This window comes from Rhopalosiphum maidis, chromosome 4 (assembly GCF_003676215.2).
Source record: "Rhopalosiphum maidis isolate BTI-1 chromosome 4, ASM367621v3, whole genome shotgun sequence".
NCBI classification, from domain to species: Eukaryota; Metazoa; Arthropoda; class Insecta; order Hemiptera; family Aphididae; genus Rhopalosiphum; species Rhopalosiphum maidis.
The window spans coordinates 21921417-21943127 of NC_040880.1; the positions used below are offsets into that span (position 1 = coordinate 21921417).

At 26.3% G+C, this 21711-nt stretch overlaps 4 protein-coding genes across 7 annotated transcripts; 2 read left to right on the forward strand and 2 right to left on the reverse strand.

Moving 5' to 3' along the window:
* The first annotated feature begins 406 nt into the window (after positions 1-406).
* LOC113554790 (zinc finger protein 300-like) lies at positions 407-6267 on the forward strand. Of its 3 annotated transcripts, XM_026958815.1 has the most exons (7): positions 408-599; positions 856-953; positions 1236-1434; positions 1532-1816; positions 3157-3332; positions 3414-3686; positions 4359-6267. In XM_026958815.1, exons 3-7 carry the CDS (start codon positions 1291-1293, stop codon positions 4504-4506), a joined length of 1026 nt encoding a protein of 341 aa, XP_026814616.1. In that variant the 5' UTR covers positions 408-599; positions 856-953; positions 1236-1290; the 3' UTR covers positions 4507-6267. The 3 variants fall into 3 exon arrangements, with proteins under 3 accessions (XP_026814626.1, XP_026814616.1, XP_026814605.1); XM_026958825.1 differs by lacking the exon at positions 856-953 and having other exon boundaries at positions 407-599; XM_026958804.1 differs by having other exon boundaries at positions 408-953.
* Positions 6268-6984: 717 nt separating this feature from the next.
* On the reverse strand, positions 6985-11803 carry LOC113554789 (translation initiation factor eIF-2B subunit delta). Of its 2 annotated transcripts, none has more exons than XM_026958788.1 (8): positions 11502-11803; positions 8863-8970; positions 8636-8778; positions 8462-8576; positions 8228-8407; positions 7858-7937; positions 7380-7738; positions 6985-7300 (listed from the first exon to the last, which is right to left on the reverse strand). In XM_026958788.1, the coding sequence occupies exons 1-8, from the start codon at positions 11703-11705 to the stop codon at positions 7128-7130; spliced, it is 1362 nt and encodes a 453-aa protein (XP_026814589.1). In that variant the 5' UTR covers positions 11706-11803; the 3' UTR covers positions 6985-7127. The 2 variants fall into 2 exon arrangements, with proteins under 2 accessions (XP_026814589.1, XP_026814578.1); XM_026958777.1 differs by having other exon boundaries at positions 7858-7985.
* Positions 11804-13004: 1201 nt separating this feature from the next.
* LOC113548727 (uncharacterized protein C1orf43 homolog) lies at positions 13005-15257 on the reverse strand. Its single transcript, XM_026949765.1, has 4 exons — positions 14923-15257; positions 14141-14327; positions 13457-13676; positions 13005-13283 (listed from the first exon to the last, which is right to left on the reverse strand). Exons 1-4 carry the CDS (start codon positions 15079-15081, stop codon positions 13139-13141), a joined length of 711 nt encoding a protein of 236 aa, XP_026805566.1. The 5' UTR covers positions 15082-15257; the 3' UTR covers positions 13005-13138.
* Positions 15258-17304: 2047 nt separating this feature from the next.
* Positions 17305-21163, forward strand: LOC113548116 (proteasome subunit beta type-3-like). The gene is made up of 5 exons (XM_026948802.1): positions 17305-17426; positions 18058-18174; positions 18748-18923; positions 20633-20905; positions 20996-21163. Exons 1-5 carry the CDS (start codon positions 17424-17426, stop codon positions 21042-21044), a joined length of 618 nt encoding a protein of 205 aa, XP_026804603.1. The 5' UTR covers positions 17305-17423; the 3' UTR covers positions 21045-21163.
* The last annotated feature ends 548 nt before the right edge of the window (positions 21164-21711 follow it).

Sequence of the window (21711 nt, forward strand, 5' to 3'; positions counted from 1 at the left end):
CAAATAATAATATTATTATATGAATTATAAATATAATAACTAATACCACCGGACACAATATTATTATCATATTATTAATATCGTAACAATAACGACGACGGCGTCGCTATGATATTGTACGATTTATAAACAATATTATTATTATCGTTATTATATCATTGTCCATCGGTCGAATAATGTCGGAAAGACAGAAACGTCCATAGACGTCAAGACGTACACGACGTTCCCCGCGCTCCCCGGACGCTGTTTGGAGGCGCTTTCGGCGAGGACCCGAGCCCACACGGCCAACAGCGCCGCCGATTGGCTTCTTTTTTTCTCTCTTCTCTTTCTCTTTCTACATTTATACATTATACACTTTTTTTCTTCTCGTTTTCCCCGTTCGGAAACCATCGGAAACTACATAGGTACCATACCGCCGCCGCCACCGCCGCCACCACCGCCGCCGCCGCCGCCGCCGCATTCCTTTCTTCTTCAGTTACCTATACGTACACACCGTACACATATATTCACGTTTATAACATATATTATTACGATAATGTTTATACCTGTACACCCCGTATCACGTTAACGTTCCGAGTGCGATATATATACACATATGCGTGCGTATATATACATATTATATTATATTATTATTACATATGTATGATATGTATATGCGTGTATATCACGGTATAAATATTTTTTTATGACGGCAGACCGCGATTAAGTCTGTTACGCGTGTTATTTTGATTTATTATTATTATTATTATTATTACTATTATTATTATTATTATTGTTGTTGGTCGTTACAATAATTACTCCGATATTACAATTAAATACTATTTAACTAATAATAATATTCTAATAATCGTTTAGAGAATGCGCGTAGTTGATTAATTCCTACAATCTAACGGGCTTCCACCGAACCGACTCTGCTGTTAACGTATATAAACAGTATACGACAACCATAGCAGGTGAGTGCCGCACGTTTTCGTATTGTATTATCGCTTGTCGTTGCCATCGTCGATGGCGGTGGTTCGACATTCGACGGACGTCGACTTTCGAACACCGCGACCATATCGCGGATACGGCGTTTGCATATAGATCCCCGTGCGGTGCGTTCGATCTATTTTTATTGGCGTCCGCTCCTATTATATAATAATAATAATAATAATAACAACAATAAAAATACCTAGGCACCTATTATATTATATTGCCATAATCGGTTTTCGTTTTTTTTTTTTGCCCCCATTTAGGACGTTGATTGACCATGTCGATGAGCTAGACGTCGCGCACACTACACACGATATTATGCAGCAAACGCAACAGCATTTCTCGGCCACCGAATACGAACTGCAGCAGCAACAGCCACAGTACCTTGGTAAACATGATGCCGCTGTCAAGTACATGCAACAGCTCGGACTGCACAAGCAGAACATCAAAGTCGACTCTGAGGTGGGTGCAAGAACTGCGGGCAAATAGAATGTCCATACTCGCTCGTAGAATGTCAACTGAACTGTCCTAACGGTCCTGCTTTTTTTCCTGATTTCAGATAAGGCCTTGTTTAGTTGCTGACAATGTGATCAGTGACCAAAACAGCAGTTGTGGTAGTCCACCCTTGTCCATTGTAGTCAATGGCGATGAACAACATAGTTCCAGTACTCCTGTACCCTCATCCACGTCGGTGTCTCGATCTAAACCTCAAGCTTGTCGCATATGTGGACGTGTTCTAGCATCAACTTCATCATATTATGTACATCTAAAATCACATTCAAACAACAAACCTTACCGTTGTACCCAATGTGAAGCCTGTTTTTGCCGTAAACCGTATTTAGAAGTAAGTGTATTGGTATATCTATATTCATAAAGAGGCTTAAATGATGTTCATTGTTCAATTTGATTGTTAATCTTCTTTTCTTTGCCCATCACTCCCAAGTATATGGGGTCGGCTACCCTTGTCCTACACATCTAGGATTTTGTCCCCCACTTTTTATACCAACTATTCTTGTGTCAATCTGTATTATATCTATCCATCTTTTTTTAATCTTCCCCTCCCTCTACTTTCTTCTACATTAATTTTCATAGCTGATCTTACTGTCTATAAATCACCTCTCCTTATAACATGACGAATCCACCCCAACTTGTTCATTATTTTTCTATAATTGGTGCCATTTCTGCACTACTTCTAATGATTTTTATCTTAAGTCACTCCAGATAGCCACCTTAGCATTACCATCTCTGTTATGCACCTTCTGCTCTGTTTTATCACCCTCAACCCGACATTCCAATCTATATAACATAATTGGTGTTGTGATATAATAATAATTATATTAAAGAAATAGCATTTTAATAAAAAAAAAAAACATTACTCGCAATTATACATTATAAATATAAAATGTTGCAATACGTGGAAAAATACATTTTTATTATTTGCATGCAAGATTAAGTTGATGTTTTTGTTGAACTTTTATAATAAGTATACAATTTAAACAATTATTCTATTAGCAGCTATATATATTATATCGATAAAATAATCAATAACAGTCGTTGATATAGTAAATACATAAATTTTCGATGAATAAAACATAATCATTTAAATATGTGTGTGTCTTGCATTATATTAGAGCCAATGTATTTATTATTTAGTATTTGGTTTTTTAGGGGTTATTGAGAATCTTTATAAATGTTTTTAGGGTACCTTTATAAACATATTCTTATTTGACTTAACAAGGATAGATTAGCATGAGTTATTAGTAATTAGCTAATATTTTTAAATGAAAAAAATTAATATTAATGTTGAATATGGTGCAAATTTTAAAATCAGTATGGTTGCCAAATGGAGAAAAGGGATTGGAATAGTGATAAAAAATATATATTTATTTATAATAATCCTACAGTAATGTAATTAATAAATAATAGTTTATTGCATAATACCAAAACCTAGTTATAGATTGTACACTTGTAATATTACTTAAAATATATTAAAATCTCAGTATAACTTCTATATTTTATGATTCATTTTAGAACATATTTAAATAAAATATAAATGGTATTTTAAGTGTATATTACCATACATTTTAGATATTCTTTATGTTGAGATTTGTTAATTAATAATAAATAAATAGTATATACTTATCTTTACTTCATATAGTTTAATTACTGACTATTACTTTTTAGGTTCATATGAGAACTCATACTGGTGAGCGACCTTATCAATGTAATTTGTGCTTAAAGAAGTTTTCGCAAAAGAGTAGCTTAAACATTCATAAAAGAGTGCACACTGGAGAGCGTCCTTATTCATGTGACATCTGCAAGAAAACATTTGCAGTTAAAAGCTATGTCATTTCTCATAAGTATGATTTTTATCATTAGTTTCAGTTTCTTATTTTATTTTTAAATATAAATGTATTAATAATTTGTATGTTTATAATTAGATGGAGTCACATGACAGAAAAACCGTTTGTATGTGAACAATGTCAGCTATCATTTAACTCTAAGATCCAATTTGTAACACACCTTAGATCTCATGACTTGGGACCAGCACATTGTTGTCAATTTTGTGGTAAAGCCTTTGTAAAAGGATGCTTTTTAGTCAGACACATCAATAAAGTCCACCGATTCAATGTTGCTGCAGCAGCAGCAGCTACTGACCACGAGCCAGTACACAGTTCCTATATGCAATCAGACACCAACTATTCTAGCATAAGGTATTATGATAATTCATAACTATACAAAGTTATTAGAACAAAAGCTATGATTACTCATTTGTTTTATAGGTAAACCTAAATAACAAATAAATTTAATAAAATATTTTGATAGTTCTTTTAAAATTAAGTATAATATATAATAAACTAAATATAAATTATAAAAATATATAAAAACAACTATATACATTATTTTTTATTGAAAAAATTATAACTTAAATTATTGTTTTTATTGGACTAGTAGTGAAAAAATATTAATTTGAATTTCACAGAAGTTTTTTTTTTTAACTTGATCATTTTTATAAATGTATTGATTGAGATGTAATTGGCAAATTAAAAATTCACTAGATTTAAGATTACAATTTTGATGATACTTTTTATAAAATGTTTTATTAAGTTAATAATATAAATAAATTATTTGGGCTAATATTGTTAATAATATGCTAAGATAGATTTAAAATTAAATAACAATAATAATTATTTTTTTTAATATCTTTTGTGTATTAAAATTGTTAAAATACAGTTGTAATAATTTTACATAAGCTAATTATTATTACAGTTGAATTATAAAAAATATATTGATGTATTGAATTGTTCTCAAAAAATGATAGAGTAATAGATCTATATTGTTATATTCATTGATAAACATTGTATAATAATTTAAAACATTTTTAGATTTGATCCTCGTGAAATCAGCATATTGCCAACTACCAAGAATGGCCCTCGCTTCTTGGGGCCTCCGCCGCATAATGCAGATGGTCCACCACCATTAACCCACCTAACACCCATGATGTTGGGCCCACCACAAAATACGCGAGCCTAAACCTATTTCTTCTATGTTTAATAAGTAGGTACTTCTAAAGAGTTAAAAAGTGTTAATAGTCTTGTTTTATTAGGTAATATAAATTAGAGTTACTATAAAACATCTTTACCAAACATGATAGTTATAAGTGACATCGTCATTATTTAATGATATTTGACCCATCAAATTTATTTAATGAAATCTAAAATTAAATTTTGTTTCATTAAATAATTTGTGTATATATTGTATGGTATTTGCATATTTAATGATAATTTGACAATTATTTTTTGATATGGCATATTTATTTGCTCATACTTAAAATATCTAGTAATTACTCAGTTTATACTAAGATTCCAAAAAAAAAAAAAGAATTTTGTTTAAATTAAAATAATTAATTGTCGATTATAATACATTATATACAATATATAAAACACGATCCAAAGTGATGATGTCATTCTTGTAAAATGTTTGTGCCTAGTCTTAAATAATGTAGGCATTGATTTATGGAAAGGTTGAATAGGTACTGTCAATTTATATATATATATATATATATATTATATTTTATTATTCATTTTTTTGTAATCCCAAAGTTTTTAATGATGAAATTTCATTTAATTTTATGATACTGGGTCGGTTTATTACAAAAACACTATATTCCTATCTGTTCTTGCCGTTGCTTTATAAAAGGCATTTTCTGTACAAAATTATGCCATAACTATTCATAATAATAAGAAAAAATTTAAAAAGTTTAACTACCAAACTAATTAATACTTAATTGTAATCATTTTTTAGCTAAGTTTCTTTTTTTTTCTAATATATTTTTATATTTATTTTGTTGGATTAATTATGAGAAAGTTACTCATTTCGCACAGAATTAGTGGCCTAGATCAATAATTATTATTTATAATTACTATTTACTTTGAACAAACTCAACTCACATTAGGTATATTTTTATATGTTTAAAGTTTAATTTTTTCCTAGTAATTTCATATAAGAATTAGTAAAGAACACACAATTAAAAAAAAAAGAATTATTTATTTTATTATTTTAAGTATAAATGTTTTCTAGGTTCCTGGTAAAATTAATTATTTTAATGATAATTATTATTTCTTAATTGTTAGTAGTATCCATATATAAATTTATTGGTAATAATACGTCAAGAATGTAGGAATTGTGTATAATAGTAATGTAAACATTGTGTAGTTATTATAAAAAAAAAAGTATGAGTGCGTTTTAAGTATGCACAAAGCGGTTAAACCGTTTCATATAAATGGCTTTGTAAATTTTATGCAATATTTACTATTATTTTACTGTTTAAATGTATACATTTTTGACAAATAGGCTTGTGTGCGTTTTTTTTTATACATATGTATAAACCATTATATTTATACAAATATATTATTATATATAGACCTAGAGTTACAGACTAGAACTGTTGTTTCACTCTTTCATAAATTATTATATCGTTTGTGAATTTAATTGCCAGAGCAATAGGGCAAGAAAGAGTTTGTCAATATTTGTACATTTGCAGCAAATTGTTGTTAAAGATTTACTAACCCTAAATTAATGTAATGTATATTCTTATAAGGTTTTTTTTTCTCTAATCTTGATGTATATCTTAGGGTGACAACGTAATTTATTAACCAGAAACTGTCGAAATGTGTTATATTATTTCATTAAGTTAATGTTAAACTACTGTATAAATTATGTCAGGTGTATGTGTATAAAGTAAAAAAAAAAAAAAAAAACTTAACCTAAAATTATTATAAATATATTTTCGTTGTTTTTCATATCATAATTTTTAATTAGTCCTATTTGTCTGGATTTTTATTAACATCATAATTAAGAATGTGAATTTTGTTCTGTATAATAAATATTTTTCGTACGAAATGTTTAACAAGTACATAGTACCGGGTTATCTTAGTTCCTCAGAGTTGATTTATTGATTTTTATTTCAAAGGATGTATGTATAAATCAGTTTTTGACTAAGTTGAGTCTTTTAAAGTCTGCATACAACGTACTAAAATCTATAAAAAAAAAATATAAATAAGTCGAACATATTTTTGGCACATTGATGGCGCGTTATAATTATGATAATTTTTTTTTTTTTTTGTAATACCGCTGCCAATGAGCCAGTGTGTAGTGAATAAGGCAACAAATTAATTTGCCTACATTATGAACAAATATTTAAATTATGTTTTAATAACTTGTATTATACAATAATTTTTAGTTTAAGAATTGAATCTAATATTTCTTACTTTTGTAAAAATTGCCCTTTTTTTTTTAATTATTATATACTATTATGTGACTCATATACATTGAATTATTATTATTAGATTGTTCCATCACAAACATTGTTACCCAACGTTTGTTTACTGTTAATTAACTACACGATTTAGCTTTTTAAATATTTTAAGTTAAATAGTGTATGGGCGGGCGGCAGTAAACTTTTGACTGACATTCAGATGTCAAAAAAAAAAAAAAAATGTTTACACTGAACATTGTACAACAGAAAACAAATTATATTATCTTATTAAAAATTAATATAAAATTGAAAAAAAAAATATATTCTTATTTATTTCTGCTGCTGTTCGTGATGGACATTGAACGTCAGACTTATTTTAATTGTTACACATCCTACATTAGTTTGGTCGCACCCTCAAAACTACTGGAACACTGGTACATGGTAATATAGCGATTTCTGTGACCACGGCTGTTATAAGATCTGAAGTGGTTACATCGTACCTAAGACCTAATGGAGTTAAATAACGATTGTTCAACCATTGTTCTTTGGGCATGACGTCATTTTCATTACCTAAAATATTAATTTTATTAGAACAAAAATAAATTATTGAATTAAATTTAATACTTTAACTCATGTTTAGAGAACATACCTAGTTCATTGAAAACTATTGAGTCGGTTTGCACGCGTTCTGTAAATTTATATGTTTCACAACATACCAATACAGGTACATTAAAATGTTTAGCTACCAAAGCTATCTGAGAACTGCCCGCTCGACCCATAACATAACCATTGGCCAACAACGCATGTGCACCAAGCAGCACTTTTGTTGCTTTAGTCATGATAAAACTGGTTGCTGAGAGAAGTACATATGTGCACTGGATGTTGTTACGCACTAGACGATGGAGAAGTTGACGGCCTTCATACCATGGAGCCGAATCAACCACGATCACACTGAATTGTTTGTTATTTGAGTGGGCGCTAGTTAGTATCCGTTCAATTAAAGAAGAACTAAAAAATAAATAAAAATAATTAGGGTTTTATTTAACTTTAACAGCAAGTAGTATCAAACATATTTTATTTTAAAAGTAATAGTTATTATATTATTTTATATTTTAAATTGTACTTACTATCCGTAAGTAAGTATAACATCTCCTTTTGCAATCTTATTTTGAGCTGCAATACAAATTGCCTTACCAGCCATATGTATCTGAACATAAATGTAATTATTTATAACAGTTTCTAATGCTTCTTTAGCCTTCAAAAAAATAATAAAAAAATTTTGATATATTGTTTCAATAAACTACTACCTGTTATACTCTTTTAAAGTTAAGAAGACAACTTGGTGGTCACTTATGTGCAAGAGCAAAACTTGTCTACATTCTACACAGCATGTGTATGAATATAACTGACAACACCACCTAATGAATACTTGTTGCCACCAGGTTGTCTTTTTATCACGAATAGAGTATATAGTTAACACATTAGAAATTTACGCACATGTCCATCAGAAATATTATGTGGCAATCTTTTTACATGCCACATGATAGATTTGTGTGCATTATTCATAGATACTGAAAATGGTCGACATGCCATTAAATGATCAATGGCTGGTCCAATATGTTCCTCAAAAGATCGTGCAAAATTTTTGTGTTCTGGTGTCACAAAATCTGAAATAGTCTATAACAAGTATTTTAGAAATGGAAAATATTTCAATCTTTGCATTTTACATACTTGTTTGAGTGCATATAAGAAGGCAAGACATCGGGCATTCGATCCTGCTACAACAGAAGTTCGCATTTGAACTCCGAGTTTTATAAAAGATGGATGTACTTTACCAGAATTTATTCTAGATAAATATAAATATTAGGCTAACTGTTAAATAAATATTTGAGATTATTAGTTTACTTTAATTTATTTTCTGTCAACAAAGATATTGAGTCAATATAAAGATGATTGAAAAGTTTAACTTTGTGTGTAACTGGCCCTGTAGATTTCTTAACTAAATTCACTAAATTCCCTGTTTTTACTGTAGGTTTAACTTCTTCTGCCTGAGGAAAGAATAAATCAAAAATTATTTTAATTTATAAAGTCAGATAATATTTATGAGTAACAACATTATTTTATAAACTCACGTTTTTAACAATATTTTCTTTATTTTTGTTATTTTTAATGTTTATTATTTTTTTAGTTGTTTCAATTTTTTGAGTTGACTGTTTCTTTTGTGCTGTCTTGGGAACATCCTGAAATAGATGTGGTATGAATATTTTGATTATTTGAGTTACATATGAATTATAATAAACAATATAGGTAAGAGTTAAAAAGTTATTTTAAATTATTACCAATAAGATCTGAGGCTGTACTAAATTTTTTTTATGGCTATAGCCACCAAAAATTTTACGCCCATATAATAGGTGATAAACAAGTTACATACCCCCTCCAAAATACTTACTCTAAATATTAAATATAAAGACAATAGTAGTGGACATCTATTTGAATTTTTAGACTGTTTTTATTTTGATTATTTTATTTAGCCTACTTAGAAAAATGTTAATGGTTTCCACTGAATTTTAATAAATACCTACAATGATAATTTAATTAATTATAAACATAAATAATAAAACATAACTATAATCATTGTTAGGAACATTCAGTAAAACACTACAATTTACATTATTTTTTATAATAAAAAACTTTATTTTTATAATACAAATTATAAGGCGTACAAAACAGATGTTTAACTTTAACATCTTAACTAATCTATATTACATCTAAACTTAACTTAACTATTTTAACTTTAAACGCTGAAGTCTTGCTTTTTTATTTGCAAATTGATTTTATAATATCTTCATATGATAATGAAACAAAAAGACTTAACTTAATTGTTAGAATTGCCATGCTGTTTTTTACAAACATATTAAATATAGTGACAGTGGCGTCGAAGTACAAAATGAAATGTATAGTAAGGATCTCCAACGACGGGCCCCCCCCCCCACAATCCCCAAAATAATAATCAAATTTGAAACCTGTCACAAACAATTTGTCATCCACTTTTTTTTTATTTCTAATTATCTTTTTTTTCTTTTTTACAACCAATACATATGTAATATTTAACAAAAATATTTAAAAAAATGTGTTTAATTACCTACAAAAATTTAACTCTCTATCAAACAAAGTATCTCATGTTTACTGTTCAACAGAAATATTGATATTTAATACAATCATATTATATTCAATGGGCAATATTACTTAATAATTTGTGATCCTAATTCTATTATTTTTTATAATTCTTCTAAGGACCCATCCCTAGTCAAATGTTTATACATGGCTGCTGTTATATATAAACATAGACTTTGGCGCAACTGTATAGTATTATCAAAAACTGTTTTCTATATTTATAATGACTAAATTATAATGAACTAAAATAAATAGGTCTACTGTATACCATATAGGATATACAAAAATAAAGTATAAAAAAATACGCAAATTATAAATAATTATTTTTAAATATAAAAAAATTAATTTTCCAATTTTTTTTTTTAATGCATTTGATGTTTTTTAATATAACACTACAAAATTTGCCGCCCTAAGTAGCTGCCTATAGTGCCTAATGGGAAATCCACCTCTGATTAAGATTACTATTAAGATTTAAGGCTGGGTACATTGAATTCATAATTTTGGAAACATAATAAAATGGATAAAAAAAAGAAAATTATTGTATTTTAAAAATTATTTTTCACAATAAAGATTGTTATTAATATTCCAATTTTGCATAATGATGTAGTAAATCTATGAATTTAGAAAACAAATATTATTCATTATTTTATATGTTGAATAGTTAAATATTAATGTATTTATTAAAACTTGGTATTGCATTTACAAAGTATTAATATAAGAATGCATTTTTAATATTGGTAATATTAAAAATAAATAAAAACTTATTTTTGGAAATTTCGAGTATAGATTAATTGTTTGAAAATTTAACAACACAAAATCGTCAAAATATATGTATGGAAAACGTTGAAATGTGTGATACACACTTAATATTAATTTAACTTCTTTCTTTCTTTTAATGTGATTAGGATTAATAATTTATTAAGTATTTATTATTATTTTAAAATTTTAGAACAAAAAAAATTACTTATAACTTATTCAGGAAATCAATATTATTCTACATTCCACATCATCACATCACTTATTCACTTGATAAAAAAAACTTTTTAATCTATGTAATTACTTATTATAATATTGTCATATATTTTTTTAGACTAATTTAATATGTCTATATTATTTAAATCGTCTTCTAATATTAATAAAATATTGTGGTAGATTGATACATAATTTAAAGTGGAATATTTATTTCATAAAATAATAATAAGTTTTAAAGCATAGCGAACGATATTAGTTTATGAATGTAACCATAAATAGACTTATTATTGCAATCCTAAAGTTGAATTATTTCCATATTTTTATCTCATTATTTATTGAACTCTAACAATTATTGTTCAGTCCAAAAAACCATACATTGTCTCAGTAATAGGTATGTACAAATCTACCTATCTTTTTTCCATTTGAAATTTATAGCTGAATGGAAATTAGTTTTGTGTTACTCCCAACCCGCCCACATATAAATTATTTTGCAATTAATCTACCTATACTAATCTGTAAGTAGATTATTCATTAGAAATATAGTAAATTGTATCGAGAACAACTTTCTACAAGTAGATCACAAATCATTAAGTATGATTCACGTTTTACAGTGATTTTTACTCACTGCTTTTGGCTTTGGCACTTTTACGGGATCGACGGCAATAGCTGATTCTGTAGACGGCTCATTCAACTTTTTTTGATTTTCTAGTCCGTCGATTTTTTGTTTTTCCAATGCTGCTTTTTTCCGTTCCTGTTTTGCAGCTCGTTTAGCTTTTCGCTCGGCCTCCACCTCTTCCCTAGTCTTCTCTTCAATTGGCGGTTTATCCATTATAACTAATTCAATTTTGTTTAGTACATTTACAATATTATGTAAGTTGAAACTCCAACAACTCAAAAAGTGGCAGTCGAATTGTTTGAAAAATTAACAAGTCGAAAGATATTATTATCTATTTTAATATCTTAAAATATGATAATGTCCATGGCGTGTTTCAAAGAGAATATGTGTACCTATACTTTAAATTTCTTTGGATAATTTTTTTTTTATTGTTCAGTACAAGTAGTACAAATGAAATTATATTTTATCTATTCTTGGACACTAGAAAGTGACTAAGTTTAGTTTAGTTCATGGTATTCAGTTTTTACTATTCATTAATGTTCGGCTTCATTTTCTTTGTAGATTTTTTTCTGATTCTTGAGAAAAAAAACATGATTCAAGCTGTAACTACCAAGTATTAATTAATAATTGGTACTTAGGAGTAGAACTTATCTATGCAGGTACATATAAAAAATAATTTCTGGGCGGGTTTACAAAATTTAGCAATACAATATACAAATTGTGTCCAACATAATGAAGCAATTTTTTCCTCGTTACTCGAAATTATTTCGGTGGGGGGGGGGGTGAACCCCCCTGTACACATGCCTGTATCTATGCAATTATGATTGAATAAGTTATATAAAATAAATTAATTTTAATGAATTATATGAATGTGAATTTGTGAAAAAAAGAAATAGTTTTTAAACATATAATTAATAGTAGTAGCTTTTAATAACAAAATATTAATATTTAAGTTACCATAGTCTAGAATTGGAATTTTTATGAAATTATAATAAATGGTACACAATAAATAATAATACTTTAATTCACCATTATATTTAATGCTTGGAAATTTAAAATTATAATATCTTTGTACAATTGTTGCACTCTTCTATTATCATTATATCAAAGTGAATTAATCATATAGTTGATTATTAAATTATCTTATATTTATACTAAATATTTAAAAAAAATGTGATGACAATAAATCGATCTAAATAATATATTGAAAAGCTTCAATTACATCTTTATGATTGGTTTTAATAAGTGGAAGAACATTCATCTGGTAGTTTAGTCAAGGTGAAATCTTCTAAAGATATTAAATGGAACTAATCAAATAAAAATAATATCTTAAGATTATTGTTTAAGAATGTATAACAGTTTAATTTCCTTCAAAACAATAATTACCAATACAATTTGAGGCTCTATGAGAGATCTCTAATGTACATAACAGTAAAATATTATGTAACATTCAACTATTTACATGTTTCAGTAAAAAAAAAAATATTATATTTATAACTAAATACATATTACAATTTACATATTTTACATATTTATACAATCTACATTCATCAAAATATTTAGAAACTTATCTGGCTTTAATTAATGTTAATTAAATACAATAAAAAATAATTTTATTCCAATTAATTTATAGCGGGAAATACTTCTTATACAATTTTTAAGCGATTTGAATCTCTGTCTTTTGTTCTAAGATTATCATTAGTACCAGTTCGCATATTGTTATTGCGAGTTGGAGTTTTATTGGGACTATTTTTTCGACTTTCACCAGAATACGATTTCAATAATTTGGCTCTGTAATAATTTAAAAATGTATGGTAATACATTGAATCAACAATTAAAATACATATTAATGTAAGTATAAGGTATATAATACATATACCTTTATTATTTATACTTGAATTTTAAAGTAATAGAGTATAAATTTTAAAATTTATTAAAAATAAATTTATAACTGCTCAACTTACATATCGATTAATTTTTTCATTAATCTTATGAATGATTGGTATTCTTCATCCAAGAATTCATTTGGATCATAACGAGCGTGTTCATAGAGATCACAGAATTGATGAACTATGTGCTGTCCACTGCCATCCAAAAGTACTGCTAATGTATTTAGTAAAAATGAACGAATGTTTTCATTTGGATGACGAGTCAAGGTTTTATCCTGTTTGGTGATTTCACGTTCTAAAAGTACATTTCATTTTAATTTTACAAAATATTTATAAATATAATATTGAGTTGATTATGAATTAATTATAAATAACTTGATCGAATTTTAATTTATGGATTGTGTATATCATTATAAATAATAACTTTTTTATGTAATGACTTTAACTTTTTCTTATTTTATTTGAACTTAGGAATGTTCATATTTTTTTTTTCATTTAATGTAGGAATGATTAAAAGTGCCAATATTTTTTAAATTCATAATAAATAAATACACTAATTTTTTCAACTAATAAATAAAAACTTAATAAGCTTCATATAATTTTATCAAAACATGGAATTAAATAAATACTAAAAATTTCTAGTCAGGAGCCAATTAGGATATTAATAGCAAAGCTCAATTTATTGTTGGGACCAATTCGTACACAGTATACCTACCATTTATCAATTATGTAACTAATTTTATTCTCATATTATACTACCTAACTTTTTGACATCATCAACTGCTTTCATACGATAATGATGCGAGAGCAATGGTTTGTCGTTGGATTCAGCCGGTGGTAATATATACTTTGAACGGTCATCATCTTGATCTACTGTCATTAATTTTGGTTCAAAAGCAATTTTTGGAACCACTTCAATTCGTCGTTCAATTTCTCTTTTCAGTGTCTAACAAAAAATAAACATTATACTATATTATTTTAAATACAATACTAATATTTATTTAATAGTATTAAAGCATTATGCAATTATAATATTGATTTAAAATCACTATTATTCTTAAAACCATTTTAGATGATATGGAGCAGGATTTTACATTAAATATTTAATTTTCAATAAAAAAACAGATTCTATGAATTAATATCAAAAATTATTACTATGCACGTTGTTATAAAGTATCATTTTTACTATAGTATATTATTCCTATACTCAAGGTCGGACCAGCCTATGGTATAAACGTGCAATAGCAATGTATCCCCCCAATCGTGTGTGCTTTTACAGCTTTTCCATTTTAAAAACAAACATTTTTTTACTTAATTGCATAGTAGGCCTTTGAGCCAGTCCAACACTGCAATTATACTCTATATATACCAATCAATTTTTAAATTTGATTGCATTATAATCAAAAAATAAAACACTAGTAGTAAAGTAATTCAAATAAGTTATGGTAAATTATTGACGACTAATGTTTTAGATAAAACACAATTGAATGCTATAGTTTTGAAAATCGTCATGAAAATGTGTGCGGAATTAAAATCTTTACTTTTTTCCCATCGTGTCCAATCGGCACATGCGGACCTCTCCTCGATCGCAAAGCAAATCTCATGATTTGCCTCTTGGCAAATATGAACAGCAATATAAATGTCAATATACCGCCAGCTATAAATATCACCACTGTGACACCAGAAAGCTGTTGAGCCATTGTCCACTTGTTTGAGAGAATAAAAAAATTACGCGAAGAACATAATATTAACCTAAGAAGGTCTCGAAATCGTATTGATCTGGGTAGAAAATTGTAAAATTATATTTTAAAAAAGTAGTTTTTTTAAAGTTGAAAGTTGCCATTTGAAGAATCACAGTTTCGAGTCTCACCGTATAATGTATCTTACAATTTCTTAATTTCTTATCACTTCTGATAAGGTCTTAACCGTATTACTGTATAGTGTATTGTCTATCTATATTTTGAAAGGGATTTTAATAAACATTTTTCATAATATACGATTTAAAATTCAATAATATGGCTATTAAAATCATAATAGTAAAGTTATTATTGAGATTATACGATTAAAAGATTAAATAAATTATTCAATTATTTAATGCATATCTATTACGCATATTATATTATTATGTACCTACCTAATTTTAAAAATTAGTTATATGCTATTGTTACTAAAATTATTAAATATTAATCATCTATGAATAAATATAATTATTATCATTATTAAAAAACATAACATAATAAAACATTTAAAATCATTTAAAATTCTAAATTAATAATTATTGATATAATTCCATTACAAAAAAATATTATAAAATATAAATGTATAAATGTAAAACAGTACATAATATATTTGTTAATTATTATAAAAATAAACTGTACATATTACACATAAATAAATAATAGAAAGTTATACTTCATAACCAAGTGTAGAAAAACCAAAATACAGTCATCATCATATAAGAAAACTTTTTTTTTAATATATAACATATCATTTAAAGCAAAAAATATTTTTACTTTATATTTTTTCAAAGTAATTTTTATTGATCGAGTAAAATTAAGTCGTTATCTAAACTTTTTGAAAACTATTACTGAACCAATTTTTCATACATACTTAATAGTGTAATAAGTGTAATAGCTTGACTAATAGACTAACTTATACTAATTTTTACATTATAAATTTGTTTAACATTGTAAAAAAAGAGGACAAGTTGACGCTATTTATATTTTATACTAATTACTGACCTTTTGATTCAAATGATTATGTACTGTTAATAAAATAAACTTAGAAATTTTAGTGTTGGTGATCGTAGCCCTCTTATTTCTTAGTTTGACTATTTTTTAATAGGTAAGATCCTAATAGGCAGCATGGGGATTTATGAACTTCAGCAAAATAATACGATTTTTACCAGAGTTTCCCAATTTTTTTTCTGCCGGACCTCTTAAGAGATAATAAAAATGATCGCGGAACCCTTAATAAAAATAAAAAATATTAAATTGATTGCTTTATTTTCTGAACTAAACCTAATTTACGTTCGCGGGCCCCCTCTGCAAGTATACGTGCAGACTACAGTTTGGAAAACGCTGATTTATACGATTTTACGGGCCATTCTGAGGTGTACTTAGGACGGCCGTTTCCACGTAAACACCAAATTCTATGTTGTTTTGACAGTTTTTATTCAAAAGGGATTTAAATAAAGATAAGAAAATATTTCTTAAAGAGAGCAGTTTTGGGATTTGGCTCCAAAAAAATATAAGTAAATTTATTTTATAGTGCTTATATGATTTATAGACTATTATGTGGCAACATTCATTTTAGACAGTCGTTATTTACACGGGACCACAAAAATATGTTTTCCGAATTATTTTTATTTATTTTCACGTGAATGACATTTTTAGTAAGTATATATTTTATATTTATATAGGTTGTCTTACAATTAATTAGTTAAGCAATTTTAATAAATTATAAAATCGAATACAATTATTTAAGATGTGAAACTAAAAAGCTTGGTATGGTAAATTACTAATTAGTAACATTTTAAACGATGGTGTGTTTATGGGGTGGGGGGGATCAATCCAATTAATTTCCATTTTTTCACTTTATATAATAATAATATGTATATAGACATATAGTTACGACAAATATAAATCTTTGGATTCAGGATTTAACAATATTTTTTGTATGTAACTATTTTAAAATATTTGTGTAGTAGCCAGTAGGTACTTATGCTATTAATTTTAAATGATAAAACATAGTTGTGAAAAAATATTTTAAACCACAGAACAATTTAAACCATTGCAACATCCCGCTTAGTGATCTATTTCTTTATTCTCTTTGAAAACCATCAAGTTTATTTAGGCTGCCATTTAAATTGTAGTTTATTGATAACAACCGTGTTCCTAAATGTGATAATAAATATATAATATAACCTGATAAATGATTAGCACTTTTTTTTGTTTAGATTTTTTCAAAAAGTTCAAACTGTTGTAAGAATTTTTGTTTTTAAGACCTTTCTAAGTGCATTTCATAAACTACTTCTTTCAAAATGGTAAAGTATAAATTGGTCATATCTTTAACGAATTATATTGCTATGGATAATTATGTGTTTCAATATAATATAATATCTGTTTAAATAATAGTAAAGTATTTTAATGTTAGTTAATGAACGGAAAGTTTTAATTTATAATGCTCATTGTTGTAATTATAAAGTTGCAGCCATTAAAATAATTATCTTAATACTTCAGAAGTTGTTAGGTTTATTAGGTAATTAAATTTTATTTTTAAATATTATTTAAAAAAATAATATGTATTATATTTTATTCAAAATTGTAGTAAATTCTATTAAAATATTTTGTTGGGCTATCTTGATTAATATATTATGATTCATGAGTCATAATTTATGACAATTTATTTATATTGGATTATAAATTCTTAAAAAAAAAAAAAATATACAAATGCTACTGATAATTATAATTGTTAATATGGTAAAGGATATATGCAAGAAGTCAATAGGTATTATTTATAGTATAAACAAATTTATTTTACTATTCGTTAAAAAAAAGTAAAAGTATTTACGACAATGTTATAATGAAGCACACGAGTTTGTAAAAATACAATTTTTATTCAATAATTATTATATATTTGAATATGTAAATTATATAATTATTTTGTAAATATAGAGTATCATGGACTATAACGGTGGTGCCTTAATTGGTATGAAAGGCAAGGACTGTGTTGCTATTGCAACTGATAAGCGATTTGGTATACAAGCCCAAACAGTGTCTCTTGATTTTACAGTATGTTGTTGTTTATTTATTTATTTATTTATTATTATTATGTATTATCATTAGGGTTCGGAAGTTATAGGAGCTAAAATGTGCACAAAAATAAATGTAAAATATGGTAGAAAACTGGTTGGTATTTTGACATCTTATTCATTTGAAAAATTATGCCAAATGTCAATCTTGCACAACAAATTTGCTAATGAATAAATGATTTACAATAAGTTGATAATTTATCGATGACAAGGTAATATTTTGGTATATTAGCATGATAGAGATTAAATATACATTCCACCATTATCATTTAATTAATAGTTGACTGTGACAATGGCAATACCTATGTTAAAAAAAGAAAAAATAATTATTTTTTTTTAGATAACATGCGTATGAAAATTAATGAAGCATGAACTTTTCCTTTAAAATTGACAAAATATTTAAATACGTAATATTTTAATTTTAAAATCCATTTATAAACTTTAAATTTTTTCTGGTGTGTTATAAATTAAGAACATAGAACAATATGCCTCTCCTAAAACTTCCGAGTTCTAATTATCCCCTATATTTAATTATTTTAATTTTGAATTATAGAAAGTTTTTCAAATAAATCCTCACACATATATGGGATTTCCTGGCTTAGCTACAGATATATTTACTGTGTACGAGAAAATTATGTTCAGGAAAAGGTTATACGAGTTAAAAGAGAATCGGAAAATTTCTCCTAAAGCACTAGCATCTTTGGTCTCCAATCTGTTGTATGAAAACAGGTATGTAATATTAAAATAAGAGAAATTAATTTCAAGTTTATATTTTTAAATATTCTCCTTGACCGCTTTAGAGATTGCTAACACATTTTAAAACCTATACTTCTTAATATGAAAAAATTATAATCTTATTCTAGGGGTGTTACTTTAAAATAGTTAAGTATTTATATTATATAATATTATACTTAAATATAAAGTATAAGCTGACTTAACCTACCCTGGCTTGATATGCAAATTTGAATGATGCCATTTTTAATCAAAATATCTTTAAATCTCTTTTCATTGTTGTTTAATGTGTTTTTGGTTTTTTTATTACTTTATACTTAGAAAAATGTGTGTGAATAATAACCATTGTTTCTTTATCTGTTATGGTGACCTAAAAATTAAAATTGTATGTTTAGTAAAGACAGGAATGTGCATTTTATGTTTAATATCAATGTTTAATGATATTCACTGACAACCATAAAATCTGATAATTACCATAACAAAATTTACTATAAGCATATATACTGAATATAAAAATAGAGACTTCATCAAACTTATATTTTATAAAAAGAAACCCTTTAAAGCAGTTTATTTCTATTTGGTAAAATTGTACCTTGAATATGTTTCAATTGTCTGGTTTAATAATTTTATAGTTTAGATCAGTGTTTCTCAACCTTTGTATTATGGCGACACACTATTAAAAATGCTCGTACTTTGTGACACACAATTAAAAAATAATAATAATAATAATAATAATACCTATTAATTTTTATAAATATAGTGTCAACAAAGTTTGTGCATTTAATATTAGTATTTCCTGCGACACGTTTGGATTTACCAGGCGACACACCAGTTTGTCGCGACATACTGGTTGAGAAACACTGGTTTAGATGCATGATAATAGTTAATACAAAATAATTTTTTGAAATATTTATTTTTAATGTGTCATATTGAAAGAAAACTCCATTTGAGTTATAATAGAGTTTCAGGTTTTTTTAGTATTCACACTACAGTATAAAAGGAATGCCTAATACTTAGTACTTTTATTTAAACTCAATGCTGTTAATATTGATCTACTATTCCTTGTCTTGTGTTTACAGTTTAAAGCGCCTTTAGTTGATACAACAATTTATGATTTGTTCCAAATAAAAAATATAAATAAAAAAATACTAAAATTTTCTATAAATGTTTTAATGGTTGATTAGTATAGATTTTTTAATTATGATAATATTTATATATTCAAATCACATTTAAAGATAAAAAAATAAAAGTCCAAAATGTATAATTTAATATGTTATTAATAATTTGTTATAGGCATAATAATATGTTAAATATTACTGTTATTAAATGTTATTATTTATAAAAGGATTTTTTTTCATATTAATGATTATTATTATGATAAATACATAATAACGTTGGCCCCCGTGGCCCGTTGTTCATACCCACCATAATAACAATCAGCAACCAATTAATGAGTTAACCATTGAATCCAATTAACAGCGGGCTATTTATTTTATGATTTTGATAATCAAAAAAAACTGCTACTTTTTTGTGTTCCTGACTATAATTATTGATTTAAAAACCTTTTAGATCTGTTTCTATTCAGGTCTTTCGAAATGTATTTTGTGTTTAAATTGAAATCTATGTTAATAATTTATAATAATTCAAATATTATTAATTTGCACTATGTACATTTTTAATTAATAATTTTGTTTTGTGCTTAACAGATTTTCACCATTTTTTGTTGAACCAATGATTGTTGCTTTAGATGAAGTGACATTAGAACCATATATGTGTGATATGGATTTAATTGGTTGCGTAAATAAGTCTGATAACTTTGTGGTTGGAGGTACTAGTTCAAGCCAATTATATGGTCTTTGTGAAGCTCTTTGGGAGCCTGATATGGAAGAAGATCAACTATTTGAAACAATCTCGCAAGCTTTGGTTAGTGCTTGCAATCGTGATGCCATTTCTGGTTGGGGTGCAAAGGTTTACATTATGTGAGTAAAATTATTATATTTGAAAGTGTATGAATTTTTTTTTATTCAAATATCTTAACCAATAATAACAAATCATTTCTTATATTTTAGTAAAAAAGACAAGATAATTGTGCGTGATATCAAGACACGAATGGATTAGATGTTAGAACACATGGCAATTTTAATTTGTGTAAATTTTTTCGTAATTAATACAAAGTTTGTTTTATTTGTACGAAAAATTATAAATGGGATAAATACATAATTTATAATTAAATGAAATAACTTTTTTTTTGTAATTTGAGTACCTATGCTAAATATTAAAATATTTTTAAAACTATATTAAAATCAAGGAAACATTTTCTCTTATTTAGTTTTTTTGTTATAATTTAAAAAGTAGAAACTTTCTACTGTTCCTTAAATTATCATTTTCTAAACTCAATGATAATTTTAAAGTATTTTGACTAAATATAAACTATTTATAGTTATAGGCATATAAAATATAGATTCTAAGCGGAGTAATGATCATTTATCAATTTTACAATTAAGTCTTTTTTTTTGTGTCATATTACACATTCATAGTAGTGAAAATGCTTTATTCGTTAATACTTTGATAGTGCTTTCTGGTAGCTATTTGAGTTGGTATCAATTTGGTATAATTGAGTTGTGAATAATAACCGGTTAGTCCTGTACTCGCATATTACCATTTGTCATAAAAAAAATTGTTAATTTATATTGTAAGTATAATTAATAACATTTTATGGTGTTATGAGGTGAATGTAAAAACTATAGATATGAAAAATAATGGTCTCGTTGATTGTCTAGTAATC